The sequence below is a fragment of the Buteo buteo genome, chromosome 4, assembly GCF_964188355.1.
Source record: "Buteo buteo chromosome 4, bButBut1.hap1.1, whole genome shotgun sequence".
Classification (NCBI taxonomy): Eukaryota; Metazoa; Chordata; class Aves; order Accipitriformes; family Accipitridae; genus Buteo; species Buteo buteo.
This window is the reverse complement of record NC_134174.1, coordinates 68,960,563-68,985,295: the sequence shown is the minus strand read 5'-3', so window position 1 is coordinate 68,985,295 and position 24,733 is coordinate 68,960,563. Positions and strand designations below refer to the sequence as shown.

The 24,733-nt window shown below is 42.1% G+C and overlaps 1 protein-coding gene across 1 annotated transcript in view; it reads left to right on the top strand.

Annotated features, from left to right (window-relative positions):
• The window catches only part of TCERG1L (transcription elongation regulator 1 like), a 94,678-nt gene extending 70,320 nt beyond the window's left edge, over positions 1-24,358 (top strand). The window contains exons 9-13 of the mRNA XM_075026648.1: positions 5,535-5,604; positions 11,860-11,995; positions 16,599-16,688; positions 19,890-20,008; positions 22,297-24,358. Of these exons, the coding sequence (XP_074882749.1) occupies positions 5,535-5,604; positions 11,860-11,995; positions 16,599-16,688; positions 19,890-20,008; positions 22,297-22,453 (572 nt within the window). The 3' untranslated portion in view covers positions 22,454-24,358. The remainder of the gene's footprint in view (positions 1-5,534; positions 5,605-11,859; positions 11,996-16,598; positions 16,689-19,889; positions 20,009-22,296) is intronic.
• Positions 24,359-24,733: the final 375 nt, after the last annotated feature.

Sequence of the window (24,733 nt, the reverse complement as noted above, 5' to 3'; positions counted from 1 at the left end):
TTAAAGTTGATGTTTATTGCAAAATCCGTATTTTCACCGAAATGCTGAGCTGGGGAATAGAGTGTTCTCGTTATTGGCAGTGAAGAAACAGGTGGCTTCTTATACTGGACGAATCTTTGATGTATAAAACACATCTCGGAAGACGCTGTCTTTATGTTTTATTACACCTATTTCCAAGATGTACATTAGGAATGCATTACCAATGCATTATTCAGCTGTTACACAAAAGCAGATACTCCGTAGCTAATGATTATCCAACCAAGTTGTAGAGGGGAGAAAAAAATCCCAGTAGTAAATCTCAGAGCGCTAAAAGGTTTGATGGAAATGTGGGTGCTTCCATCCAAACATGACTCTGCCAGTCACCTTCTAAACGCTGCGGATTCCTGAAGGGGAGAGTCCTGGCTAACCACGCTGATCTGCAGTAATACGTGTTACGTGGTTCAAAATACAGCTTAAAAGACGCCCCTTGCCTTGTGAGTGACCCAAGGGGTTTGCTCTCTGCCCGTCCCTGAGACGGCCGGTCTGCAGAGGCAGTTTCCCAGCCTGACTTTCCCACCCCCTGCTCCTCGCCATCCCATCTTTGTTCTGCTGTCCGTACCTCAGTTGTTCAGTCCAGCCGTTGTCCGTGCTGGTCACCGGTCCAGGAGCAGCCCAGCAGGTCAGCCTGTGCTTGCTGGTGCAGTAGCGGCTCCATAGTTTGCTCCACCACATTTCTCTCCAAAGATGATGTTTCATCCGTTTTTTGTGGACTCCCCGTTACTGGGAGCTGCTCCGTGCCCTGTCAGCGCTCCTTTTATTTCCTGATGCTTTACGTTGGCTTTCCCGTGGGAGCGGTGTCAGTGAGACCCGCTGTTACTGGGAGGATATCTAGATGCATGGCAGTCATGTGAAATGCTTCGTGTCTGGATTAGCTGCTTGTAATTCTTGGATATTCTGCTTCACAGCAGTCTCAGTGGAGAGCCTCCTTCCGCTGATGCTTGTTCTTTAGTGGGCAGGTCTAGAAAATTGGAGGGGGGAAAAATGAGACTTCTGTCATTCTTTTAAAGTGTAGTATTTTATAACTAAAAGTCAGGCAGCACTGCCAGTCTCGTGAAGTGACCTGCCTTTTACACTCAGGCTGTCGGGGCTGTAATGTACGCTTTGATCCATGGGCACAGCTCCCAATTAACTACTGCAAAATGGGCTGTGAGTGTGCATTTGTGGACTTGAAACACTGTGTCTGCAGGTAGATAAAAGTGAGTGATAATCAGGATTTATGTTATTGGTATTAGCAGAAGTTTACTGAAAAAAAGCTACAAAGAATGGCTTTCTATTAGTGTAGTCCTTATATAGTGTCATTGGATTTTTCAATATAAATTTCAATTGTCAGATGCTCATATATGTATCATTTTTGTATATGGCTTGAATAACTTTAGCTGTATATCTAATAATTCCAAAGCGTATCTGCTGAAGTTCATTCTTCAGGAGAAAAATATAGCATACGTTTTTTATTACAGGTTATATTGAAAGATCAATTAATTACTGACAAGGGGAAATGATGGCCGAAGACAGAACTGAGAGTCATTGTTCACGGTCTATAATTAATTAAGGAGAAGAGTCTAAAGTCATTGTTGATATGTGCCACTTCAAAAATCTATTTTTTGCTGTGTGTTCCATCCTTTTTATTTATTATCTATATGTACCACCAAGATTTGATTCATGCACCAGTTTCTTTACGACCATGGTTTTCATTGTTGCTAATAGCCGTAATCTTCCTTGATATAAGTGGGACTTGCGGTTGCTCAATATTTGAGACAGTGAGGTTATAATTAGTATATATTAGCTGCTGAGGTGAAAGGAATTATTTGTTACCATTTCTCTTAGCTTGTAATCTCGAGTAAATAAATAACACAAATGAGCTGTGTGTTTGCAGCAATGGTTGCCAAATTTATTTAGCTTAGTTGCTGCTGCCGAGTTTTAATTAGAATTTTTAAATCAAAGGCACGAAAAAAGTTGGCAAGGGTAGTTACTCATGGGGTGCTATAGGTTATCTGCGCATCACTCCGCCGAAAGGTCAAGTGCATTTATAATTTGTGCGTAAATGAAGAACTACTCATTTATCAATTACTCCACCTCCATGAAGTATTGGGTCTTTGGGAGGTTTCTGAAGGTGTCGTGGCTCTTTACCGATGGGTTCCCATCGGGCCGCCCCGTGCCCCCGGAGCAGCCGGCCGGGACACCCCAGCCCCTCCGACGGGGACGTCACCTGGTGGGGGGACCTGCCGCCGGCCAGACGGGGGTCAGGACAGAGACGGCCCTTCCAGGACTCTTGTAGCTTCGTCTTCCACGTTCCCAGTGGCAGCTCTCTTTTTCTTGTCCGCGACTTTTGTTGCTCTTCTGTCTCAGTATGAGCACAGTCTGACCATAAACCCCCTATTTCCCCTCAAAGATTCCTTGAAATGTTTCTGTCTCATTGCAGTGGAGAAAAACATTTTTATCTGTTCCTGTTCCTCCACCTGCTCAAATGGTTGGTGTGGATGGTTAGGCTGAGGAAGTTACTTCTTCAGCTCATTAGAAGAAAACTGACATTCTGACTACAGAAAATGGCATGTTGATTCATAGTTGGTATGATCCCTGTTCAGAACCGGTTATGATATAGTTTACTCTGTCCCCACAAATATTTTGGACCCTTTAGCGTTCTGACAATAACAGGAAGCACGGTCCCTAGAAGTAGCCTGGGTAAGCTCCTAGGCTTACGTGCGATACGTGAGTGCCAGACCTCTTTACAAAATTGCAAATCAGATTTTTGCATGTGGCCAATGGATTGACAACGCTTTAACTCACCTGGTAGATGCTGGTGTTTCCTCTTTGTTCTGGAAGATGAACCGGAATTCATGACATGGCTGGGGTTGGCTGAATGATTTAATTAATCAGCACTAAGCTTGATAGACCGTCAGATTGGGGCAGTGCTCCGCTTCATGATTTCATGGAAAGATTACTGTCAAGTAATATTCTTCCTCAACGCTTTAAATCAATTATTAGATTTTGTGCTCGACTGCCTCTCTTCCCTTTCAAAGTCAGTTTATAATCTTACCAGAGGTCCAGCGGCGCGATGTGATTCAGTAGATTCCTGAGTGAGGGTGTAGATACCATTTGCCATGTTTTACTGAGTTTTCCATTGCACTGAAATTTTAAGGGATGATGCTGACTCTAATCTTGTCCCACTTATCTGGGACAGTATACCCACAGCAGTCGCTCCTGCAGGCGAAGCGAGAAGGATTTTGCGTCCCTCCTCAGGGAGGTTCTCCTTGCTCTTGGGGAGAACCCGAGCTGTGTCAGGAACCAGCCGATGGAAGGGAGCTCTGAAATCGGGGTGTGCTGTATCGGAGTTTGTTTCTCTGAAGGCTATACGGTAGCTAAGATTTGGGTTTTATAAATGCCCAGTCCACATATTTTTCACAGCAAAATTTAAAAATTATATGTCTTTTTCAGAAATCTCTGAAAGATCTTGTCATAAGATGACTTCAGATTTGAGTTCGCCTTCAGGTAGCTGGAGAACTTCACAAAATCGTTTGCCATCACCAGTGAGTTTGCTCTTGGCCTGTGGAAATGTCACACAGGGCGGGCTCACCGCGTGGGCCAGACTTTGCACCACTTGCTTTACTAAAAGAACATCCCGTCAGGATTCAGAATGTTGGAGCGTAGCACGATGGCCATCCTTCAGCCGGCTCTGGAAGGGCTGTCTGCGGCGTGTGACAGGCGCAGGAGGTGTCCCGCGGGCACGGCTTTCCCTTTTCTTTAAAAGCCGTGAGGTTCGGTGGGAGCAGGGTTGTGATCTCCCAGTCACCTTTAACTTCAGCTCTCTTGGAAAGCACCATCAAGTACTCTTGTCATTTCATAGTATGACTTTCAGAATTCATTAAAGCTGAGATCACCGCTCCCTCCGCCAGTTGTTCAGCTCCTGACTAATAGCTTTATAATATCTCTGTTGTATTACATTCCACCATCTGAGTTTACAGGTTGGTTTTTTCTATTTCTTTGTATTTTTAATTGGGTGTCCCAAAGAAGAATTTACCAAGAAGGGGTAATACTTCCAGTGAATTTATGTTTATCTAAAACATTTTTAAATTCATTTGTGTATTCATAATGCTCATATATTGTCAGGAATGTTGAGATCAAACGCTCCTTATTTTGGAATGCCATTCATTTCTCCTCATTATCATTTTAAGTTAGTAATGCATCCATTTGCACCTGCTGTGTATTTCCTCCTCATGTGGTCTCTGTTCCTGGTCTTCCCACGCCGCAACTTTACAGCTACTGTCGTGTTTTTTATTGTTCCTTTTGCAGAGATTTAGTGTATGCTGTGGTCAAGCACTTAATATAAATAAAAGGTAACATTTGCTGAAAGCACGATCATAAACAGGTAATTTCCCTAAACCAGGGAAACCAAATGAGCTAAGAACAAGATTCTTAAATTGAAACTTGCAATAAATGGCCAAATTTCTGTTAGCTTCAATGATACAGATGATTGGACTCATTGTCTAGCAGATGTCTTGGAGTTTCATCTGATTTCAGTGAGATCAGATCTCACCATATCAAGCTATTCAAACCTTTTGTCTCCATAACCTAAGTTCAATTTTATATTTATTTTTAATTTATTTTTTTGTGGTTTTCTAAATAGCAAGACATGTCTTCATTACCAGTCTAATACAAAAAGGCTGGGTTTTGGTGTTTCTGATATTCCCAAGCTAATCACATACAGTTTGATTTTTATATTTCTCAATTAATTCATGGTGAACTACTGAAGAGTCCCCAACACAAACCAAGCACTGGATGGACATGACTTCTGGTGCTCTGTCCATTTGAATGTTGATGAAAACTGCAGTTTGTATAGGTGAAAAAAAAAAATTCAGAAATAAATACCTGTTCCACATGCTTAACATTCGTTATGACTGACAGTGCAACCTCAGAGTCCTTCAAGGATGAGTGTCCAGGCCAACCCAGGAGTGTAACGTTGCCTTGGGGTTATTCTGCAACATCAGAAGTGTGGAGGTTGTTGGTATCTCCATAGCCTTGCTATACTGGTGGTTGAATTTCTGGAAAAGCAGCATTATATTTGCTTATATAAGAAAGAGAAATGGGCTAAGGAGGGAAGTTCTGGTGTGTGTTAGCACTATTGAATCCTTCAGGTTGCCAAGACTGAAATAATTTTGCAGAAATCTCTTTGTAGTTGCACTTTTAAGGGGAGGGAGGAGGGAGTATCAGGTGAAACAATAACAAGATTTTTAAAAAATCATGTCACAAATGAACAGTGAGTAATTTTTCAGAATGAAAATGGTCGTTTTTATTGCTATCACTTTCATTTGGATGAAGGCATTTCTGAGGATCTAGCTGATGAACTACGTGTTATTTTTAAAACACTCTGTGGAGAGCGAAAAATAGTAAATAAGTAAATACCTGAGCAGCAGCCAAAGACAAGAAATAAAAAGTTAATTTGAGGAATTTGTATTCCCATTTATCTAGTTCAAATCTAATAACTATTTATTTCTTTTTAGCAGACAAATGTGTTAGTTCTTGTCCAGGGGATGAAAATGATGATCTTAGCATCAAAACTAAGAGAAATAAGTAAGTTCTAAAGTTTACTTCTCTATATGTAATGTTGGGAAGCTAACGTCTGGTACAAATAAGTGCAAAGAGAAATACAATTCTTTTCTTCTGTGTGGATAACTACACCAATAAATTATGAGAGTCATTCTTAAAGTATCCAATCTTCATCGAACTCCATGATTCTCTGTAATCTCTCTTTCCCATGAACATCATCCATTTTTGTCTGAGTAACTCTTACTTTGAAATGGTTAAAAAAAGACTGTAAGGATATGCGGTTATTTCAAAGACATTGGATAAAAGCTTTATCTTCATTGAAGTGAAGCAGATTTTTTTTCACTGGTGTCAGGGTTTCCAGACTACTGGCTCAGAAATATCCAGAGGTATTTCTGTTATTGTGCTTTTATTTGACCTTTATTACCATGTGTGTTTCAAATTCTCATGAAGTAACAGGCAAAAAATCCATGTGCCAAGTGAGCAACTCCTTCACCCATTGCCAAAACAGCAAGAAAATGAAGTAAACACTTCTGTTTTAAGGAGTACCTCAGAGACATTTCATTCTATTTAACCACTGGCCAGTAACTGCATATAGCATTAGCTCTCCATGCAGGCTGGCTGTGATTTAAGACACTGGTTTGGACCATTAAAAAAAAATAAATCTGTAAAATAAATCTGCATAGTGTGTTATATTTTTTGAGGGCATTGTGACGAGTAAGTACAGCAAATTCCTGTATTTTCCAAGTGAATATATTGAAGATAATTCTATTCTTTCTTACATTGCCGTTTTTATCCTGTAAGCGGGCGGTTCTTTTGACCTTATTAAGACTTTCTGTGGATATGTATTATTATGATGGTAGAATCAGATACTTCTGAGCTGAATACTCAGACTATTTAAGCATTTAATGCTTGGTATAAAAGAGTATATTTATCCTTTATACATACTAAATATGTACTTTTACTAGTTACATAGTATTCATAAACAGTGTAAAAGTTTATATTTAGTATAAAATACTTGAGAATACCTTTACTGACGTCAGTGGGTCTGACAATAATGGGCCAGTATTATGACCTGTGTCTAGAAGTGGATATTTTCCATGTGCTATTAAGGTGATTCCCTTTAGTGATTGGTTGAGAAAATGTGAAAACATCTTTCCATTGATGTAGATAAAGGGAATTCTAAAATTCTAAAGCTTGTTCATAAACTCCAGAAAAATGCACTTATTCAAAGATTACTTTGTCAAAGGAGGCGTGGGCTTACTGTGCTGTGTGTCGGAAGGTCAGGCTGTGCCTCTTTCACTGTCTACTTAAGAATAAGGAATATTGTCTCATCTTCACTGGAGTTCCATGACTTATTCACTCTTGAAAGACTAACTTTGGGTTTTTTAGTCTCTTATTTTCTTTACACTCAAAAGGACATTGTCAAAATTGTTAAGACACAAATAGGGACCATCTTTTTATATATTTGCAGAATTTACCTTTTATTATTTTTATTTACTTGCAGAAAAACATTTTGATATAACTTTATTTTTCCCCAAAGCAAATTTGTTCAGTTCAGCTGGGCAATCTCAGCCCGGCGCAGAGCTGCTGCATGACTCTCCTGCCTTAACGCATTGTAGCATCTTTCTTGCGGTCTATATTTAGACAAAAGTAGTTACATATATAGATGTATAAGCATAAATCATGCGGCCATCCAGCTAAAAGTGCAGGCATGTCAGAAATCCCGCAGTGTGGTGGCAAGCACCTCCGATTGCCAGCCCTGCCTGCTGCGGCACGGGCAGCAAAACAGCGCTGGCTGCGGTGCCCGCCGGCGTGCGAAGGCATCTCTCAGGGAAGAGAGCAGCGGTGGCACGGGAAGGCATCCTCTGGGTCTTGAAAAGGTCACTTGAGTCACAGGCAACAAAAGCTGCTCTCGGCTGTGACTGTATGCCACAGAAGTCAGATGGCACGTGATAGTGAAGGTATATCACCTGCTGGTTATGTCATCAGGTGTCTTTATATTGGGATATATATTTGTATGGACTAACAAATAATACAGCTTTTATCGTACTTGAGATTTCCGGCAAGATATTCATTGAGAGGATATTTAAAGCTCTGAGAACCCTATCTTAAGTTCTAACTTTAACTTCTAAAATAAGTCTTTAAATGAGGAGGAACCAATTTTCATTTGCTGTATTTGGGCAATTAGTCCTATGAAAGTCAAGGGCAACATTCACATAAGAAGCGAGTGAGATTTGGCTTGACAACATAGCATTTTCTCAGACTTCGTTGTGGAGATCCCAATTCCCCAGAAGTTTGACCTGTCACCAAAAAGTCATAAAGTGTTTATTTTTCTGTCAGCAGAACATGCATCCCCAAACTACTGCATGATTTCTACAGCTGTTTTGAATTTTAAATTCTCTTTTATAACGTGAAGGTTTCCTGACATTTTGCTTTGTACCCTGAAGCAATAGCAGAATATAGAGGTTCATGGATGGACCTTTAAAATACTGACCTTTTAGTGAAGAAATGCAGTCTAAGTGCTTGCTTAAATGTATTAATAATAGAGTATAGCTAACAGTTCATGACATAAAAAGGTAAAATATTGCAGGATTTTCACTTCAAACTAGAAATTAGTTATCCTCAGGCTGAAAATCAGGTATAGACTCTTTTGCTATATTAAGATAGTTTTTATTAATGCGATTGAGACATCCCACTGGAGATTGTGCGGTACCATCCCAGCTGGGTGTCCACTGCAGCGGGCAACCTCCCATCCCCGCAGCTGAGACCTAGTAGTGGGGGTTTGCACAGCAGTTGAAATCGCTGCTGCCATCAGTGTTTGGAACCGATATTATTGTTTCTAAGCGCTGGGGGTCTCAGTTGGCTACATCTGTGTGTGTCTGAATTAGCCAACAGCAGAACTGATTTAAAAACTGTGGCCTGTAATTCCTCATAAGAAAAGCAGCCAAGTTACTCGGTGCCATAAACAGCAAAAGGGGAATTCTCAAGACGCAGAGTCTACTGAAATGCTGGTCAAGCTCTGAGTTTTGGATAAGGGGATACACATCACCAGCTTTTCATCTTCCAAATAGCACGTACAAGGTCCAAATCTGACTTTCTGTTTCCTCTGCATTGTTTTACTTGGGCATGGACAAAGTGCTGCTCGCTCTGGGCTGAATCCAGAGGTGAAAAAAAGATTTGTCTTTACAGAAAACTAAATAAATTCTCATTTGGGCGCTGGACGGACAGAAAAACTATTTGTATTGCTGTCATACCCACAGTAATAATTGCACGCGAAGGCAGTGAGTGTTTTCCTACATTTAGCAGTGCTGTTGGGAGATAGGGAGCACTACCAGCCCGCCGTACCGTGATGCTCTGGGCTTCTGTCCCCCGCAGGTGCCCGGGCTGTGGCGCTGGACGGCAGGCAGCCTTGGCTCAGCACGCCGGGTTCCTGCACCCGGCAGGGCTCGGCGTGCGCAGAGACCCGCGGCGAGCGGAGGGCAGGTTGTGGCTGGGTGGGCTGCACAGCCCCGCACCTGACATCTGCAGCCGAACAGGGAACTGAACCCCGGTTTTACCCACACACAGCCATTATCCGCTTACTTTTGTAGTACCAACATTTTTTTCTTGGTTAAGTCTAACGAAAAAAGAAGGTCTTACATGCTTTCAGGGTTTGTCTTTAAATATGCTGTATTCCCTATTCTCCTTAATTTAAGTAAAGTTACTTAGTAAATCATATTGATCCTTTGACATACAGTAAATCATCTGCTATACAGAAAGCACTCTGCTAATGATAAGATCTAATTGCACCAAAGCTCCAGCACAATTCTTTATAGTTCAGCTAGAGGGTCCTCGCACCGAGGTTCACACTGGATCACCCACCAGAGACGGGTCTGCTATTTCGCTTCTCCTGCTGTTTGCCGTGGTGGCAGAGCTAGCAGAGGACCTGACCGAGGCCGGCTGCAGCAGACAGCAGGGCTCCCTCTGTCTCTGGTGGATGTTCTTCCAACCTCTGTCCGGTGCTTCCAGCCAGAACCTGCATCTGCAGGTTTAGGAGCTCCGGGCTCCACAAGCTGCTGTTGCACGTTTATTTACATTTGGTTGGGGTATAATGAAACTGCTTAAAAATACTGAAGTCAAATTCTTACTCAGGCAATGCTCTGATTGCACTCTCTACGAAAGAAAAACAATTTTCGGAGAAACTTAGGGTTTTCTGGGTTTTCTTCACAGAATGACGGAGGGGCTGGAGGGTCTCTGTCCCACCTGCTCCCAGCAGGTTGCTGGAGGACCTGTCCAGGGGGGTTGAGCATCTCCAGGGATGGAGCCCCACAGCCTCCCTGGGCAGCCTGCCCCAGTGTCCGACCATCCTCGCAGGAAAAAAGCTTTTTTTCATGCTTAGATAGATTTCCCTGTATTTCAGTTTGTGCCCATTGCCTCTTCTCCTTTCAGCGGGTACCACAGTTACACACAAACGTCTGACCGCCCTATCCATTTTGAGATTTGCAGCTTCCAAGATCGTGCTAGTTGGCTGCCCGTATGTGTACATCTGAGCAGGAAGTCACATATTGTGACAGTTTATTGTATTGCTAAAGAAAATTGTATTCTTTATTGTCATTTTTGGTATGAGAAAGAAGTCTGTGTGATTTGCAGCATCATTTCCAGCTGTGTAAGGAGGGCTGAAGGAAAGAGGGGGCTCTTCTGGTGCTTGGCTAGAGCAGTAGTATACTGTATTTCTCTCAGTTTCAGCTTGAAAAAGCTCTTTGTGTGTACTAGAAATTGGATTGGGCCTTTCATGTCACAGAATAAAATTTGCTATTACGATATAAAAGTCACTGTCATTCTGTGAAGAACACCAATTTGATATCTCTCAAATCACTAGTAATACAGCATCATTTTAGGATAAATATAAGTGTAATGTAATTATTTGTAGAAGGAAGATAATACGCTGGAGCTCACATTACATACTGATCTAATTCATTTACTTGGAAATAAAAAAGTGTTTTCCTGTTGAAATTTCAAACTAAGTATTATTCTGTAGTGGTGAAAATTACATCAGTAGAAGATGCAGTCATGCCTAGTGGGAGGCTAAAAATCAAATCGCCTTGCTTTCGTTATCCTCACTAGATCATTTTAAGACTCCTCATCTTTCCAGAAAGAGCCTTAATTTGTACCGAACTCATTCATTGCTCAAAGCATGAAGAGCCAGCAGGACGGACCCAGAGCAGAAGTCCGATTTCGAGGTCTGAGTTGGCCAACTTCTCTGAAGTCGGGAGTTTCGTATCCCCACCTCAAATCCCGTCACCCTCCTGGAGCGGGGTCCGTCCTGCCGTGGAGGTTCCCATCTAACCGACCTCTCCCTGCAGACGCCAAGGGCCCACGGGGGCAAATTTTCAGCCCGATGAACAGTGGGGAAGTAGGTTTTTGCCTCCAGCGCTGTGAGAACGCAGTGCTAATGGTTTCTGGCTCTGATAAAATTAGGTAGGTGTTTGGGGTGAAAACAGTTGAGCTCCAGTGACAACACGGCTTAGGCAGGATTGCGCTTTGAGGAGAGCATCGCTCTCGCGCTGCTGCCGCTTTATGGTTGCAGCGTGCAGTGAACTGTCCTCTGCTGACACGAGCGCAGCCGTGCCGCGTACGTGCCTGTACCCGGGCGGTCTTGTAGGCAAAGGGACTCATAGGTAGTAGGTATTTGGTTAGAAGCACCTCTTTATTCTAATCAGATGCAATCTTGGAAAAACGCTGTCTGGATGAATACAGACCTTCTGGCTCTGACAAAGGGCGGGTTCTTTGCCGATGCCTTACTGCAGGTTTGTGCACGCGGTGCCTTGCCGGATTACTTCCCTTTGGAGTGAGCTCGTGGGGCGCGTGGGGACGTAAAATAAAAATTAGCGTTGGCTTTCAAGTTTGGGGGCACAAAAACAGAGGAAAGAAAAACAAGATGAGTCTCTTCAGTCACTCCTTTAAAGTCTTCACTCCTTGACAAATTTTATATAAAGCTGTCACTTTTCTGTAGCTTGAAATACAGCATAGTATTTCGCTGCTGAGCTCCTCTTTGATCACACCGATAGACCATCCTTCCCCATAACGAGCTGTCAGAGGTCCCTTGGCAGGGCCCGCCAGCCCCGCGGTTTAATAACGAACTGCAGGTTTGGGTCACTTCTCGGCCGTCAGCGTCGGCTCCCTGGCTGCTGCGGGCACCCGAGGCTGTCCGGCCGTCCTGGAGGATTTTCTAGAGAGGGTTAAAAAATCCCCTCCCAAGTTGACAATTACTGAACTATTTTCTATCTTACCTTGTTAAAGAACAGAAGATTCCCAAGCTGCTGAGCAGGGGAAGGCTGAAACAGAGGAGAAGAATGAGGAAACGTCAGCACCTCAGATCACGCCTCCCCTAGAAGAGCGCATCACTCATTTCCGAGACATGCTTCTGGAGAGAGGGGTAAGAAATACGCTTGCTTTCTCTGACATATCCCATTTATGAAAACAGGGCGTCATCTAGGACCAGTGCAGGACTCATTTTGTAACTATGACTTAACAGTCACAGGAAGAGTTATTGGGTGAATCCCTCTCAATAAAACATATTAACCGTGTAGGCTTTGTGGTACTTCACTGTGACTTTTCTTCTGGCCGTGCAGAGCTGACAGCACTCTGCAGGTGCAGTTCCCAATAAATCCCTAGAGACGGACCCAAAGATAACCAGAGCCGGTAGCTCCTCCAGTGCAGACCAGTGGCTCAGCAGGGTGTGGGGACCACAGCCACACGCCCCCCGGGGGTCCCCCACGGACCCCAGAAGTGCCCGTTACATGACGAACAAAGGACAAAAGACGTGTCGGGTGTATCACCTGAAAGACAGAACTAGGCTCAGGAACGTTCTTAGCAAGCTCTTCGCTTTTTTTTGGCATGAGAGGGGTTTTGTCACCGCAAACTCCAATGGTCCCAGCAGTGGGAAGCCAAATTCACTTACTGGCCGTCCGAAATCTGCCCAGTCTGTTAGGAAAAGATGTGCTGGTGTCTCGGGAGGTTTAAGAAAACCCTTTTCCCTGGATGTCCCTGACTGTCCTTGGAGTTCCTTGGGAAGAACCTGGTGGTTCCAGCTGAGGGTGCGGTGCGGGAGCGTGGGATGCTCAGGGCTTTGGGCTGAACGGGGACAGGAGAGGTGGTCCCTCTGCAGCAGCTCCAGCCCTCCCGCATCCAGGCCAGCACAGACCTGGCGGCCGCGGAGCTGGTACAGGTTACGGGAGGGCTCGGAGTTATTGCAGCCATTTCACCACGACCTAATAAAGATCATGAGTCGATAGATGGAGCAGAAATTCAATTTGCAGATAGAACCCATCAGCGCTATGAGCCTCGTGACCCGTGGTGAAATATGAATCACAGATCGCGTAATAGCATCCGGTGACTGATTTTGTAAAGAGCTTCAGCCTGATACTTGTTTTCTGTGGTAGCATTTACAAACCTGTGTTGAACTGGCTGCGTAAAGATTACCATTAGCGTGAGGAATTTTGGATACCGTTACTTATAAACACAAAATCACCTCCACAAAAATTCATCTCACAGTGTCCCTTCTTCCAGAGAACTGAGGACTTCTGAGCGTAAACGGAATTAATAAGCATGCCAGGTTTAGGTGCTAATCCTGCAAATGTAAATGGGTGCATAATGGAGCAGTGTATGCAGATTTTATACCTCCCTCCAACACTCTGCAAATATGTATTCTATAGAAGTTCCTGTAAATTCTGTAAAGAAAAAAAATCCAAGGTGTCTGTTGTTAGGCAGTAAAGCCTATAAAATTTATCACTAGTAATCAGCAGACTTTAAAGGTAGATAATTAGAGCTTCAGAGGCTCAACAGTAAATTATCTCCATGCTTTATTAATAAATTCTGTTATTTATGCTTAAAAAATGCAGAAGTGCCATAAATGATTACTGGTTGAAGAATTCCGCTGGCATATTCTAAGTCAAGGGGCAATAAGTCAAAATTTGAAAGTGTTGGGGATGTTCTGTAATAGCATTCGTCAAGTGTTTCCAGTGTAAGAGTCAGACTTGCTCATAAAAATAAGAAATTCAGGAAATTTACTGTTTGGTTTTGCTATTATTTGAAAATGTGTAGATAATAGGTTACTTTGCTTTCGCCCTGAGCATTTTTAAAATGTCTAGACAAGCCACTGGTTAGCAGCAGCTGGTTGGCATTGCTTGAAATGCAGTGAGGCCATTAGTGTTATTTTAAACTGATTATTTAATGAACGTCTCCTGCCGTTTTCTCGTAATGTTGTTATTTCTCAAGAAGTTACTTGATGGCATTACAAAAAGCTGGAACTAGATGGAGTTCTTCAGCGTAGTTCTGAATCTTCCTACATAAATTATATCAACAGAAGAATATTTATTGTAACATTTTTAAAATATATGTGATTTGTGGTGTAGCTCCAAGACAATGGCAGTATTCTTAAGTCTGTGGCAAGTTTTCCTATGTAAAAAATGTAATCTCTGATATCCTCCTGGAAGTTTAAAAGTTTCCACAAAATCCTGAGGGGAAGGGGAAAATGCAAACCTCTTCCTGGCTCCCGCACAGCCACGGCATCAAAATACCCACGTTCTACAGTCTTCTCTTCGCTAGGATGCTGTCAGTGAAATGGGGCTTTTTAGAGGCTTCCAAATGGTATTTTTTTTCTCAAGATTTTACTTTCTCAATATTGGGGAGAAAAAGAGGGGGCTCAGGGGATCCTAACCCCCACCTTCCTGTCTCAAAACAATTCTCGCAGCCTGAGCGTTATCCTAAAGAATAAATTAAAAAAACCCAAATAAACAGGTTGTATGTTTTTTTTTTTTCTCTCCCAGTGTGTTTTTCAGACAGACCCAAAGAGCCCCTTCCTAGAAGGACAAGGCACTGAATCCCACTGGGGTTTGTTTTTTGGTTTTTTTTTTTTTTTTTTTTTTTTTTATCCCAAGCATCTTCCAGTGGGGGTTGTCTGTGGGTTCGGGATGCTGGGAGCGCGTCAGAGCCGGCAGCGGGTGATGACACGGCTCCCACCTGGGTGGTCCACCCCGCTGCCCAACCCCTGCTTCCTCTCAGCCCTTTGCCACTCTGTCCTTTTTGCTGGTTTTTGCGTGTTTTGATAGCTTGTGTCTGGGGCGGACATCGTTCCCTAGCAGAGCAACGTCTACTGAAAGCTGGGAATCCTTTGCTGATGAAGAAAAAAATGCATCTGCTGAAAACATCAGGCACTTCACCTTTCTGTTCGTATAAATCTTTTAGTCAAAGCTAAAATCTCAACCTGCCATCATTGCTGGGCTTCCAGAGTGAATTAAAAATAAAATCAGCTATTCAGAGAGATGTCCTTTCACTTCTAAACATACTGCTCAAACCCAATATGTTGAATTTTTGTGAGTTTTTTCCCTGTACTGTGCACTCTGATTAAGAGCAGGAGTTGAGAACTGGAAACCCGCGACAAGCTCAGATCTCTCCTCTCCTTTTCGTCCGTGGTGATAATAGGCCACAGGAGTAATTATTTATTCTGGGAAGAGATGCCACCCCCACCATCCCCAGCGCATGTGTTCCCTGGTTGAATGTCCCGTAGTAGGGAAGAAGACCACAATACTGTACACATTGGGAGATTAGTCAGAATATTAATATTTTATATGCATTTGTAGAGCTCCAAAATGAGTATCCTGAACGGTGTATGACGTGTAGCTAGAATTAAATAATAAATATCAGCAGCCAACATTTATTTTAGGTGTGTGTCTGCGGTATGTGAAATGTAATAATTACTAAACAAAAAAATCATAAACAGGAATGATTGCATGATAAATTAGCCTGAGCTTTGAGTTCAAACTGGCCTTTGTACTGGAAACAAAGCTGATGTCCAAGAGAGAGTATAAAAGACACCCTGAGAGAAAGGATTCCTGCTGCTGATCCTTCTGAAGGAGGAAAAGCCCCAAACCTCAGGACTTTGCCACCAGCACGGGCACGGAGGGTGAACTGCAAGCTGCGAGAAGACGACTTTTGGAGGAGGCAGTCCTGAATCACTGCATATCCGGAAAGTTAGCCTGAACCTCGACATTTCCAAGCTTCCAGTGCTAACCATTCCAAAGGAAACCCCGCCCATTTAAACCCACTTTGCTTCATCAGAGCTTTCCTGATTGAGTGTTAATTACTCTATTTTAATTATACTTCACACAATTTTTGTAGTGGATTTACTCTTCTTTGTGACTAGGTGGAGTGATTAGAATATTTTATGTTACTCCAGAGTTTCTGTAACAAACTAATGAACAGGGATGCTGTACAAGGTACTGCAGTCAGGCTGGGGATTGCAGTCCTGCGCTCCCAGACTGTTGTTTCGTAAAAGGGCGCTGGGCGAGTGAGGGACCTGCTCAGCTTCGCGGTGGTCCTTGCAGCCCACGCACCATACAGAGGTTTCGGAGAAGATGGAAGAACCTCTGCAGGAGCGCGATACCCTCGTTTCATGTGGCCGCAGGGAGGCGAGTGATGTGCAGACCCAGGGTCCCGCTCCGGAGAGCCGGATTCGGCAGAAAAGGGGAGAAGCCCCAAAACGGCGGAGATGGGACCACTGTGCTGTTGGAGGGAAGCGGCGCATTTGCTACAAAAACATGGTGCTTGGAAGATGTTCACTGTTAGTTCTGTGAGTGCGCGTGCATTGACAGCCTCATTTGGGTTATAATTTAAGTTTTGGAGAGGAGGGGAGTTAAAGCTGAGGTAATTGCTTAAATGGAAATTGATGCTTCTGTTGAACAAAAGGGATAATAAAATGACATTTTCCTTTCCGCTACAGATTCTTTTCATCAAAAACGTGGAATGAGCATCTCCCAGATACTCGCTGAGATGTCCTAGAGCAAATCAATACTAATGGTGTGGGGGCGACCAGAAGCGTTGCCAGAAACAGATTAAAATTCAACTTCCAACCGCTCTGAGGCATCCTTTAGAGGGTTCATTAGCTTTCTGAACTACTCTTTTGCTTCACCTTGGAACATTTCCTTCTTTCACATCCTTATTAAAATTCCTTAATGCAACTGTGTTTGTGTATTTCACAGGTTTCAGCATTTTCTACATGGGAAAAAGAGTTACACAAAATAGTATTTGATCCACGCTACCTTCTACTAAATTCGGAAGAACGTAAACAGGTGAGCGTTACCTCCCGCATAGCGTCTGATTGGCAGCAAACGTCTCCCAAATTAACCGTAATAACAGAGTAATCATCTTGGTGGGATAAAAAGAATTGCATAAAATTAAAATTTCTTTTTTGAGTTTTTCAGTGAGACTGGTAATTTAGGCTCTGCTTATAAGAAAGTGCTGTCTCCTTTGAAAAGCAAGTGGTAACAAGTGAGTTTGCACACAGAGATGAGCTACGGTCTCTTGGGTGGTAGGAACAACTCCTACTGAGTCTAGGAAACGGGGCTGTAGAAAGGGAAATGGCCATAAGGTAATGTTTCCACTCTGAATTATTTAAATGTTCCAGAGAAACTCCTTCATTTTTATTACTTAGACTATTTTCTAGCAGTCTGGCAGTGTTTAGTGCTATATTTTGCAGTAACTAAACTTGCTAGACATAAATGGACAGAACACTGTGGCTCTGCTGGTATCTGTTTGAAAGGGTTTAGTTTTTCTGGCAAGCTGCAAGGGGAAGCGGACTTCGAGCTGCCTTGTTTATTTGGGCATTAATTATCACTAGGGATCTAAAAGGACCCGAGGGTTGAAGATTAGTCTAAAAAATTTAGGAGCGATGCAAGGATGTTGCAGAGAAGGTGAATGCTTCTCTTCTGTAGTTATTTCTCTTTCTTACCAGTCTTTTGTCATCCTGGAGAAGGAAGAATTTTGAATATGGAATTGTCTGTTTTTTAAATAAACATGATGAAAAATACACTTATTCCTATTCCATTGCACTGGGGCCCATGTTGTCTTGTGCTTCTCCAGAGAGCTTCCTGTAGTATTTACTGAGGGACTGGACACATACATCTTTGTTTATTCCCTTTCCAATATTTTCTTTCCTAAGAAAGAAAGTGAAATAAAATAGTAAGGAAATACAGGAATGAAAACATAAGAGAAACTGCTAGAATGGAAAATACTGCTAGACGAGAGAACAAGCAGGGAGTTTTGTATTTATTTCAGGGAATCAGCAAGGACAAAACCTAGAGCTTGATGAGTCAATCAAGATATATTACTTCTTTCATTTTATCAGCCCTGGAGATGATATAATAAAAATACATCATGAATACACATAATATAATGTACTTGAAGCACTGCTGAGGGGAAACTCATTTCTGGGGTATATTTAATACTCAAGGAAAGGGTTATGAAAAGCAAGTAGTTGGCAGTTCTGTAGGTAGAAACCTGTAATCAGGTCGGGGTTGGCTCTGAGAGTGACAGTAATTCAGGCTCAGAGCTGAGGTGGAAGAGGGTGGTTGTCAGTTGCTCTTCTGCAAAACAGGGTTAAAAAACCAGTAAGCTGGGGAGCACAAACCAAGGTTGTAATACATTGCAGCTGCTAAGGTTGAAGTTAAGATTTCTAGATGTTCATTATGAGTAGTGCCATTTAATTAGACCCCGTTTTCCTCCAGGAAATAGTTTAAGAAGACAGTTAGACTTGGAAAAGAGCAAATGCCTGATTTAATGAAAGTGCTTCTTGAAGTGCAACCCAAATTAGTAGAAGACATTATTTATGTTTATGGAAACGTTTACCTTCATGGATGCTGGCTGTGTGGCCTGAATAGCGAGTGTCTGAGTTAGGTTAGAGGGGGTTAGAGGTGAAAAGTGGCTCACAATGCAAATGGGGAAGGGAGGGAGGAAGGAAGGGAGGAAGGAAGGGAGGAAGGAAGGGAGGAAGGAAGGGAGGAAGGCGTGCTGGAGCATGGCTGGCAGTACTGCAGTTTCCTTCTTCCCATGGCCAGGCAGATGGGTTGGAAAGGGCAGGGCAGGGGTTTTGACCTGCAAGTGTCTGAGGGAAATTCCTCTTGACTCGGACTTGCGTTGAGGTGGGTTTGACTCCCTGGAGCGCGAGCTCTGCTGTCGGTGGGTGTCCTTACACAGCGCGAGGAACGTAACGATCTGTTATTGAACTTCGGCGGTTTGCTCCGCTTGCTTACCAATATTTTCAAAGGGGTTATTAACAGTTGAAAGATGCTACTATGTTCGAGCAAGGAACAGTGAAGGGTAAAGGAGCAACTGTATTAAAATAATGAGCTCTCTGTTAATTTTGATTTATTACCTTCATAATAGCTTCACTGATACCAGAAAGGCAAGCAATAACAGTGTCACCTACTTTATTTGTTCCATTTTTTCCATCTCCTCTTACACTCAACTTATGCAATTGCATACAGTATAATAGATTTAGATTTCCTGGGTTTTTTTGTAGTACTTCTTTCATGGCCATTTTTTGATGTTTACTTTTCCAGTGCTATTTCTTCCCTTTTCCACATACCATACTAAATCCCAGTTGTAATTTGGTTACTTTAGCTTTCACAAAATGTAGATCTGCACCTGTGTATCCTCATGGCTGATGAGAAAGCAACTGTGGTACTAACCACAGTAATCATAATTAATGCATGTAATTTGTGGTGAAAAGGATAGTGAATATGGAAAGCTAATAGCATTTTGAGGAGCAGCTCCTTTTATTCAACAGCTTAGTGTGCCACACTTTTTAGAGCGTGAAACCAACAGGGCCAGATTTTTGATGTTAAAAATGTGATTAAAGCCATTGGCAGAATTTTGTGACATAGCAAACCCCTTATTCAAGACACCAAAAATCCTGATGCTGAGCGCCTTGCTGCATATTCAGCTGCCAAATACTGTTAGAGGAATGTTGTCGACTGTTCCAGACACATTAAATCTTTCGGGTGCATGTGTACAGAGGATCCTGTGTAAGCTCATGGGTTTTGACAACTGATTTGAAAGGTCTTTAGGCTTTTTTGGGGGTAACCTACAGAATATTCATGTTTAGCATTATAGACATTTTCAGGAATTCCAGCAAGTTGGGAAAGATGCGAGATCCAAACTAAATAACTGCAGTCAGTTGTACAGATGCACAAAAATAATGCTATAGGCATGAAAATGCCAGCAAGACACTGAAGTCAGGAAATTTTGATTTATGTTGCACTTGATGTTTGAATGAAGATGATATCTGTCCAAATTATACCTTTTTCCAGCTACTTATTTTCTGAGAACACAGGATGAGTGCTGCGTGAAGCAGGTTCAGCTGCATGTGAGTCAGCCAATCCTGAGGGCAGATAAGAACTGCAGTTCTTGAGATTGACAGCCCTTTGATCAAGCATAAATACCATAAAGGCTTTGTTAATAAATACTGTATCTTGTTTCCCTGTCTTGGAAAGATATTTGAACAGTTTGTCAAGACCAGGATCAGAGAAGAGTACAAAGAAAAGAAAAATAAATTGTTGTTAGCCAAAGAAGAATTTAAAAAGCTCCTTGAAGAATCCAAGTTATCACCAAGGTATGGCATTGCCTTATGAAGATTTGTTAAGATAAGCTTTCTCATTTAGCCTGTGCTTATCAGCCCCAGAACGCCGTAACATTGAACGGACTCTTTATAGCAAGCTTGTACATCCATTGTTACAATACTGTGTTGACATTTCTTCTCTCTCTGTTCCTCTCTCTCTCTCTCTCTCATTCAGAATGAGTAATATTTTGCATAACATGTTTATTTTATATGCATATATATGCAATAGTTGTAGAACACACACACACATAAATATTAGTTATATAAAATCAGTACCGGAATGTTAAATCTCATTTATATTAGGCATAGAGGTGTAGCTAGTGAAAAACTGTATTTAGGTTTGATTTTTGATGGAAGGGAAATACAATTTAACAAAATTAGTATTAATGCCACATCACTAAATTAAAATAAAGCATGCAATGCAATAATTTATTTTTATACATTGCTTTTTAAGTAATGGATCCAAAACTGCACAATAGCAAATACGGTGCTTAGGATAGTGCTTTCTCGTTTGTAAATTATACAAAAATAAAGGTTTTTGTATTATAAATCTGATTAAATTGTTGGAACTAAGAAATTATGGTTTTCTCTGCTAACATATGCAGGTAATTGTACAGCACTACCTGCCTAGACATCTAGATACAAACAACACATTAGGCTCTACGGAAGTAATAATTATAAGAAGTTTTTTACAGCAAAACTGAGAATATTCTGGGCAAATGTAGCAGCTAAATGCTGGTTCCAGCAATGATGTTTTCAGTCTGCAAGGGCAAAATCGTGCTGGCTTACAGGACGGAGAACATTTTACCCATTAATGTTTTTGTTGAGCTGACCGCGAGACCACAGCATCAAAGAAACTCATCTACCTGCAGTAGTCTCTGGCTTGGTTTTGATGTGCAATGAGATAAATGAATCAAAAATATTTCCAATAAAAAGAAAACGGGCCTTTCCCCGAGCGACTCTTACAAATCTACACCTTACTTGGAGCCCTGATTTAGCCAACAGTGAGTAAGACAGAGCTCGTGTGGCAGAGCAGGGAAACCCAACGGAGTCGTTGTGGGAAGAGTGCGATGCGCAGTGTCCCCAGCACCGGGAGCAGCCGGAGTGCAGAGCGGCCAGCCTTGGGCATTGCCAAAGGAAAACCGACAGATCCGGAGCATCTCCAGTGTTCCCCTGCGCTCCTCTGGATTGACAGGGGTCGTGGTCTTGTATTTTGCAGGGTCGGACCAGGTTGCTCAGGACTCGACTCTGGGCTGGGGTCGTGCTGCCTCTTGGGACAGCTTGTCCCGCCGCCTGCCCGGCTTCTCCGGGTCCGAGACTATTCCCGTCCTCACCGGAGCCCCCGGCTGCGGGGAGCCCCGTACCCCCGCTCCGCCTGTGCTGCCGGGCTTCGCTGCCCTTCCTATTGACATCCCTTTTCTCCTCTCCTTCGTTAGCTCTGGTTTTCCATTGTTTCTCATGGCGCTGTGAATGCAGCCTCAACGAAAATTAAGCTAGAAAGTGCTGGTAGAAGAACATACACCTCGGAAATATAAAAAGTCCGGGAGTTTAAATAAAAACCCCTTGTCGTTAGTCTGCGAATTCTGGTGCCTGTTCTTTGTAGTGCCTGCTGTGCTGCTCTCAGACCTGGACCTGTGGACCTGTACTGGGATTAGCAAAGGCATCCGGGCAGAAATACCGGTGAATGTTTCTGTTCTCAGATACCGTGTTTGCATTGGAAAATGCTGGACCTGACAATGAAATCCTCGGGCAAAGCTGCCTGTGGATTTCAATTGCACTGTGCCCGTCACTCAAAGTTACAATTAGTTTTTTGCTATTTTTAGAAAAGATCAAACTAGCGTGGTATTTCATCAGGTGTCGTGTACTACTGACAAAGTGCATTTGTTTGCAATTAGACACAGGTGAGTTTCCCTGCTCTATTACAGGCTAATTATTGAAATACTGGCCGTAAGCACCATCGGGCATAGATTAAAGCTGCAGTAACCCATGCTGTAGCAAATGCTGTGTTAATGATTTAAAATTGTCCTGTCAACTATCACTCAGATTTTTCTAAATCAAAAAATGGACCGTAACTATTGCAGGCTGATCCGTGAGTCCCAAGCCTGGGCAGCTGTGGCGTGGTCTCGCCTCCCTTGTCCCGGGCTTACCGTCCTGTTCCTGTCAGCATTCCCCAGAACGCCCCTCATTTTTCGTGTCTGCATGAAAAGTTAAGTGAGATCCGGGTCAGAGTCTGAGAGCGGATTGACAAAGTCGCAGCTTTAAAATGTCTCTCTTTTCTGCAGAACAACGTTTAAAGAATTTGCGGAGAAATACGGAAGAGATCAGCGGTTTCGCCTTGTGCAGAAAAAGAAGGACCAAGAGCATTTTTTCAATCAGTTCATACTTATTCTTAAAAAGAGGGACAAAGAAAACAGGATAAGGCTACGGAAAATGAGATAAAAACTCCTGAAACTGGCAATAAATACCCAAGTCCATGCTGTGACTGCAGTGAGAAATTCAAGTGAAGGCTAAAGCGTTGGGGTTACACGTGCAACGGCTTGACGAGGAAGCGGATATCCCTGAAGAAAAACTTTCTCTAAATGGAGTTTATTGAACATATATTGAATTTGTGAAGGTTGTTCTGCAGGAGTCTGAAGGATATTTTGTTCTCAACGAATTAATGTTTCATATTGAAGCTCTCTTTTGTACAACATCCAGAGTTTGATGCATTTCTAATTGCCATGATATGTCAATCCCTTAATTGTTTTAATTATGCAAATTACTTGTAATATACACAAATTATGAATCCAATGCAGATTTGTAATTAAGCAGAAGCAGATGCCATCCATAACAATCTCAAGATATTTTCATCATTTAGGGGAATTATCTAAAGCAATCTTTTGGCAACTTTATGCATTAACATAAAGTGTTAGAGGTACAGTGGTATGCAGGAATTCATTACCCGGTGTTCATACGTCTCTGTCCAGTTCTCCGAGTAGTAGTAATAAGATATTAATTGTTAATCTTAGTGAAGAGTGTGAAAATCTTGGCATATGTTCCATAGGAAAACTCTAAGTTTCAGAAATAGCTTTCTAATTACCGTCAATGGTGCTTTCAGGCACACAGGCGATAGCAACACCTCTCCGTCAAAGTTCCTAAACAAAGTTATTTTGTAAAACCATGACAGTATGATTTGAATTATGTTGCTGTATGTGAAAAGTCTGCATGAGATTTTTCTCATCATATTTGTATAAATAAATATTTAACTTTTTTAATTAATAAATATTTTAAGCCAATTTTCAGGGGGTTTTAAGTTTCTAAACTTTTTGAAATATTGGGTAAAATAATGCAGGTTGTTTGTACATGGTTTTTACTTAAGAGGTAGAAAACCAGAGCGCATTCCTACCGCTCATGATTTGTATGCAAGTTCCACTAATATCAACTGGAGTTCTGAGCATTTTGAGAGCAAAACAGTCGCTCTTACTATGAAGGTAGGATATCATGGCTTTTGTGAACCAGCACAGCTCCACTGAACATCAGTATATCCTTTCCTTTATGCTGCAGGAAAGACACACTCTCCTCTGTGATTGTAATAATTTTTCAGTTGACCTAATTTTTAAGTTATTACTCATTAGATTTATAGATTTCTATTTGCTGGGAGTGATGTTGGTATTTTCCCCAACTAATGGTAATTTTTCTTTAGATATGTGCTGGATATTTTTTATAATCAAGGAAATAAAGGGTATTTTCTAGTGCTTTGCAAAAATGAACTCAGAGCAATTCAAAGAAGAGTACTTAACGTAAGATGTGTTTCAGAACGTATGTAGAGTTTCAAAATTCCACATGAAAAAAATTGTCATTTATTTCTATGAGAGCAAGATCTGACCCAAAGTTGCTGTTGCTGTGAGTGAGGAAACGTGTTGCGGTGCTGGAATTACCAGGCTAAACAGACGCTGCCAGTTTTTCTCACCTCTGCAAGCGAGGGTTGTACGTCAGGAGCGAACGAGCTGGAGTGCGAGCTGGCAGATGCAATTTGATTTTACAGGGCTTGCAAGGCTGGTGATAGCCACTCACTTACAACTTTTTTTAACAATTCTTTTTACATCACTACAAGAGCCTGGTTTGTTCCCACCCCTGTCTGACTCAAGAGTCCTGCATGAATTATGCAGAGACAAATGCTGTTCACTTGTACGTGTGGTCGGACTAGGCGGCAGTGACCCAGAAAAAAGATGTAGGTCTTTCAGTAGACCTGAAGACAGACTTCACAGGGGTTTTCATAAGTTTTTGCAAATTTTCCTGTTAAAAAAGAAAAGAAAAAGTAAGATGCAGAAAACCAGTGAGATCTTGCTTTTATGCCTGAAAGCTCTTCTGTTTCAGTGGCTTGTACCCCTTGTGTTGTTTTCTGGTTTAAATGTATGTGCATATCTAGACCCTATACTGCCATCCCCTATTTCAAATATGAATAAAATGGGGTATTATTCTATTGGGAATTCTCCTTGATTTTAGCATTTCCTGACAACGTCAGAAATCCTCGTCATGATGTAAGTGTGATAGTGAATGGGTAATGTGTTTGATTTTCTTGAGAAATTCTGTGAAACATAAGAAGTGATCAGTGCTGGTGGTGATCTGTGTCTGTTAGAAAGCCTCCAAGTTTGGCTCTGTTTTCTTATATTTAAAACAGAGGAATATTAAAATAAATGCAACTAGCCCCATGATACAACAGAATGAAACGTGTATATT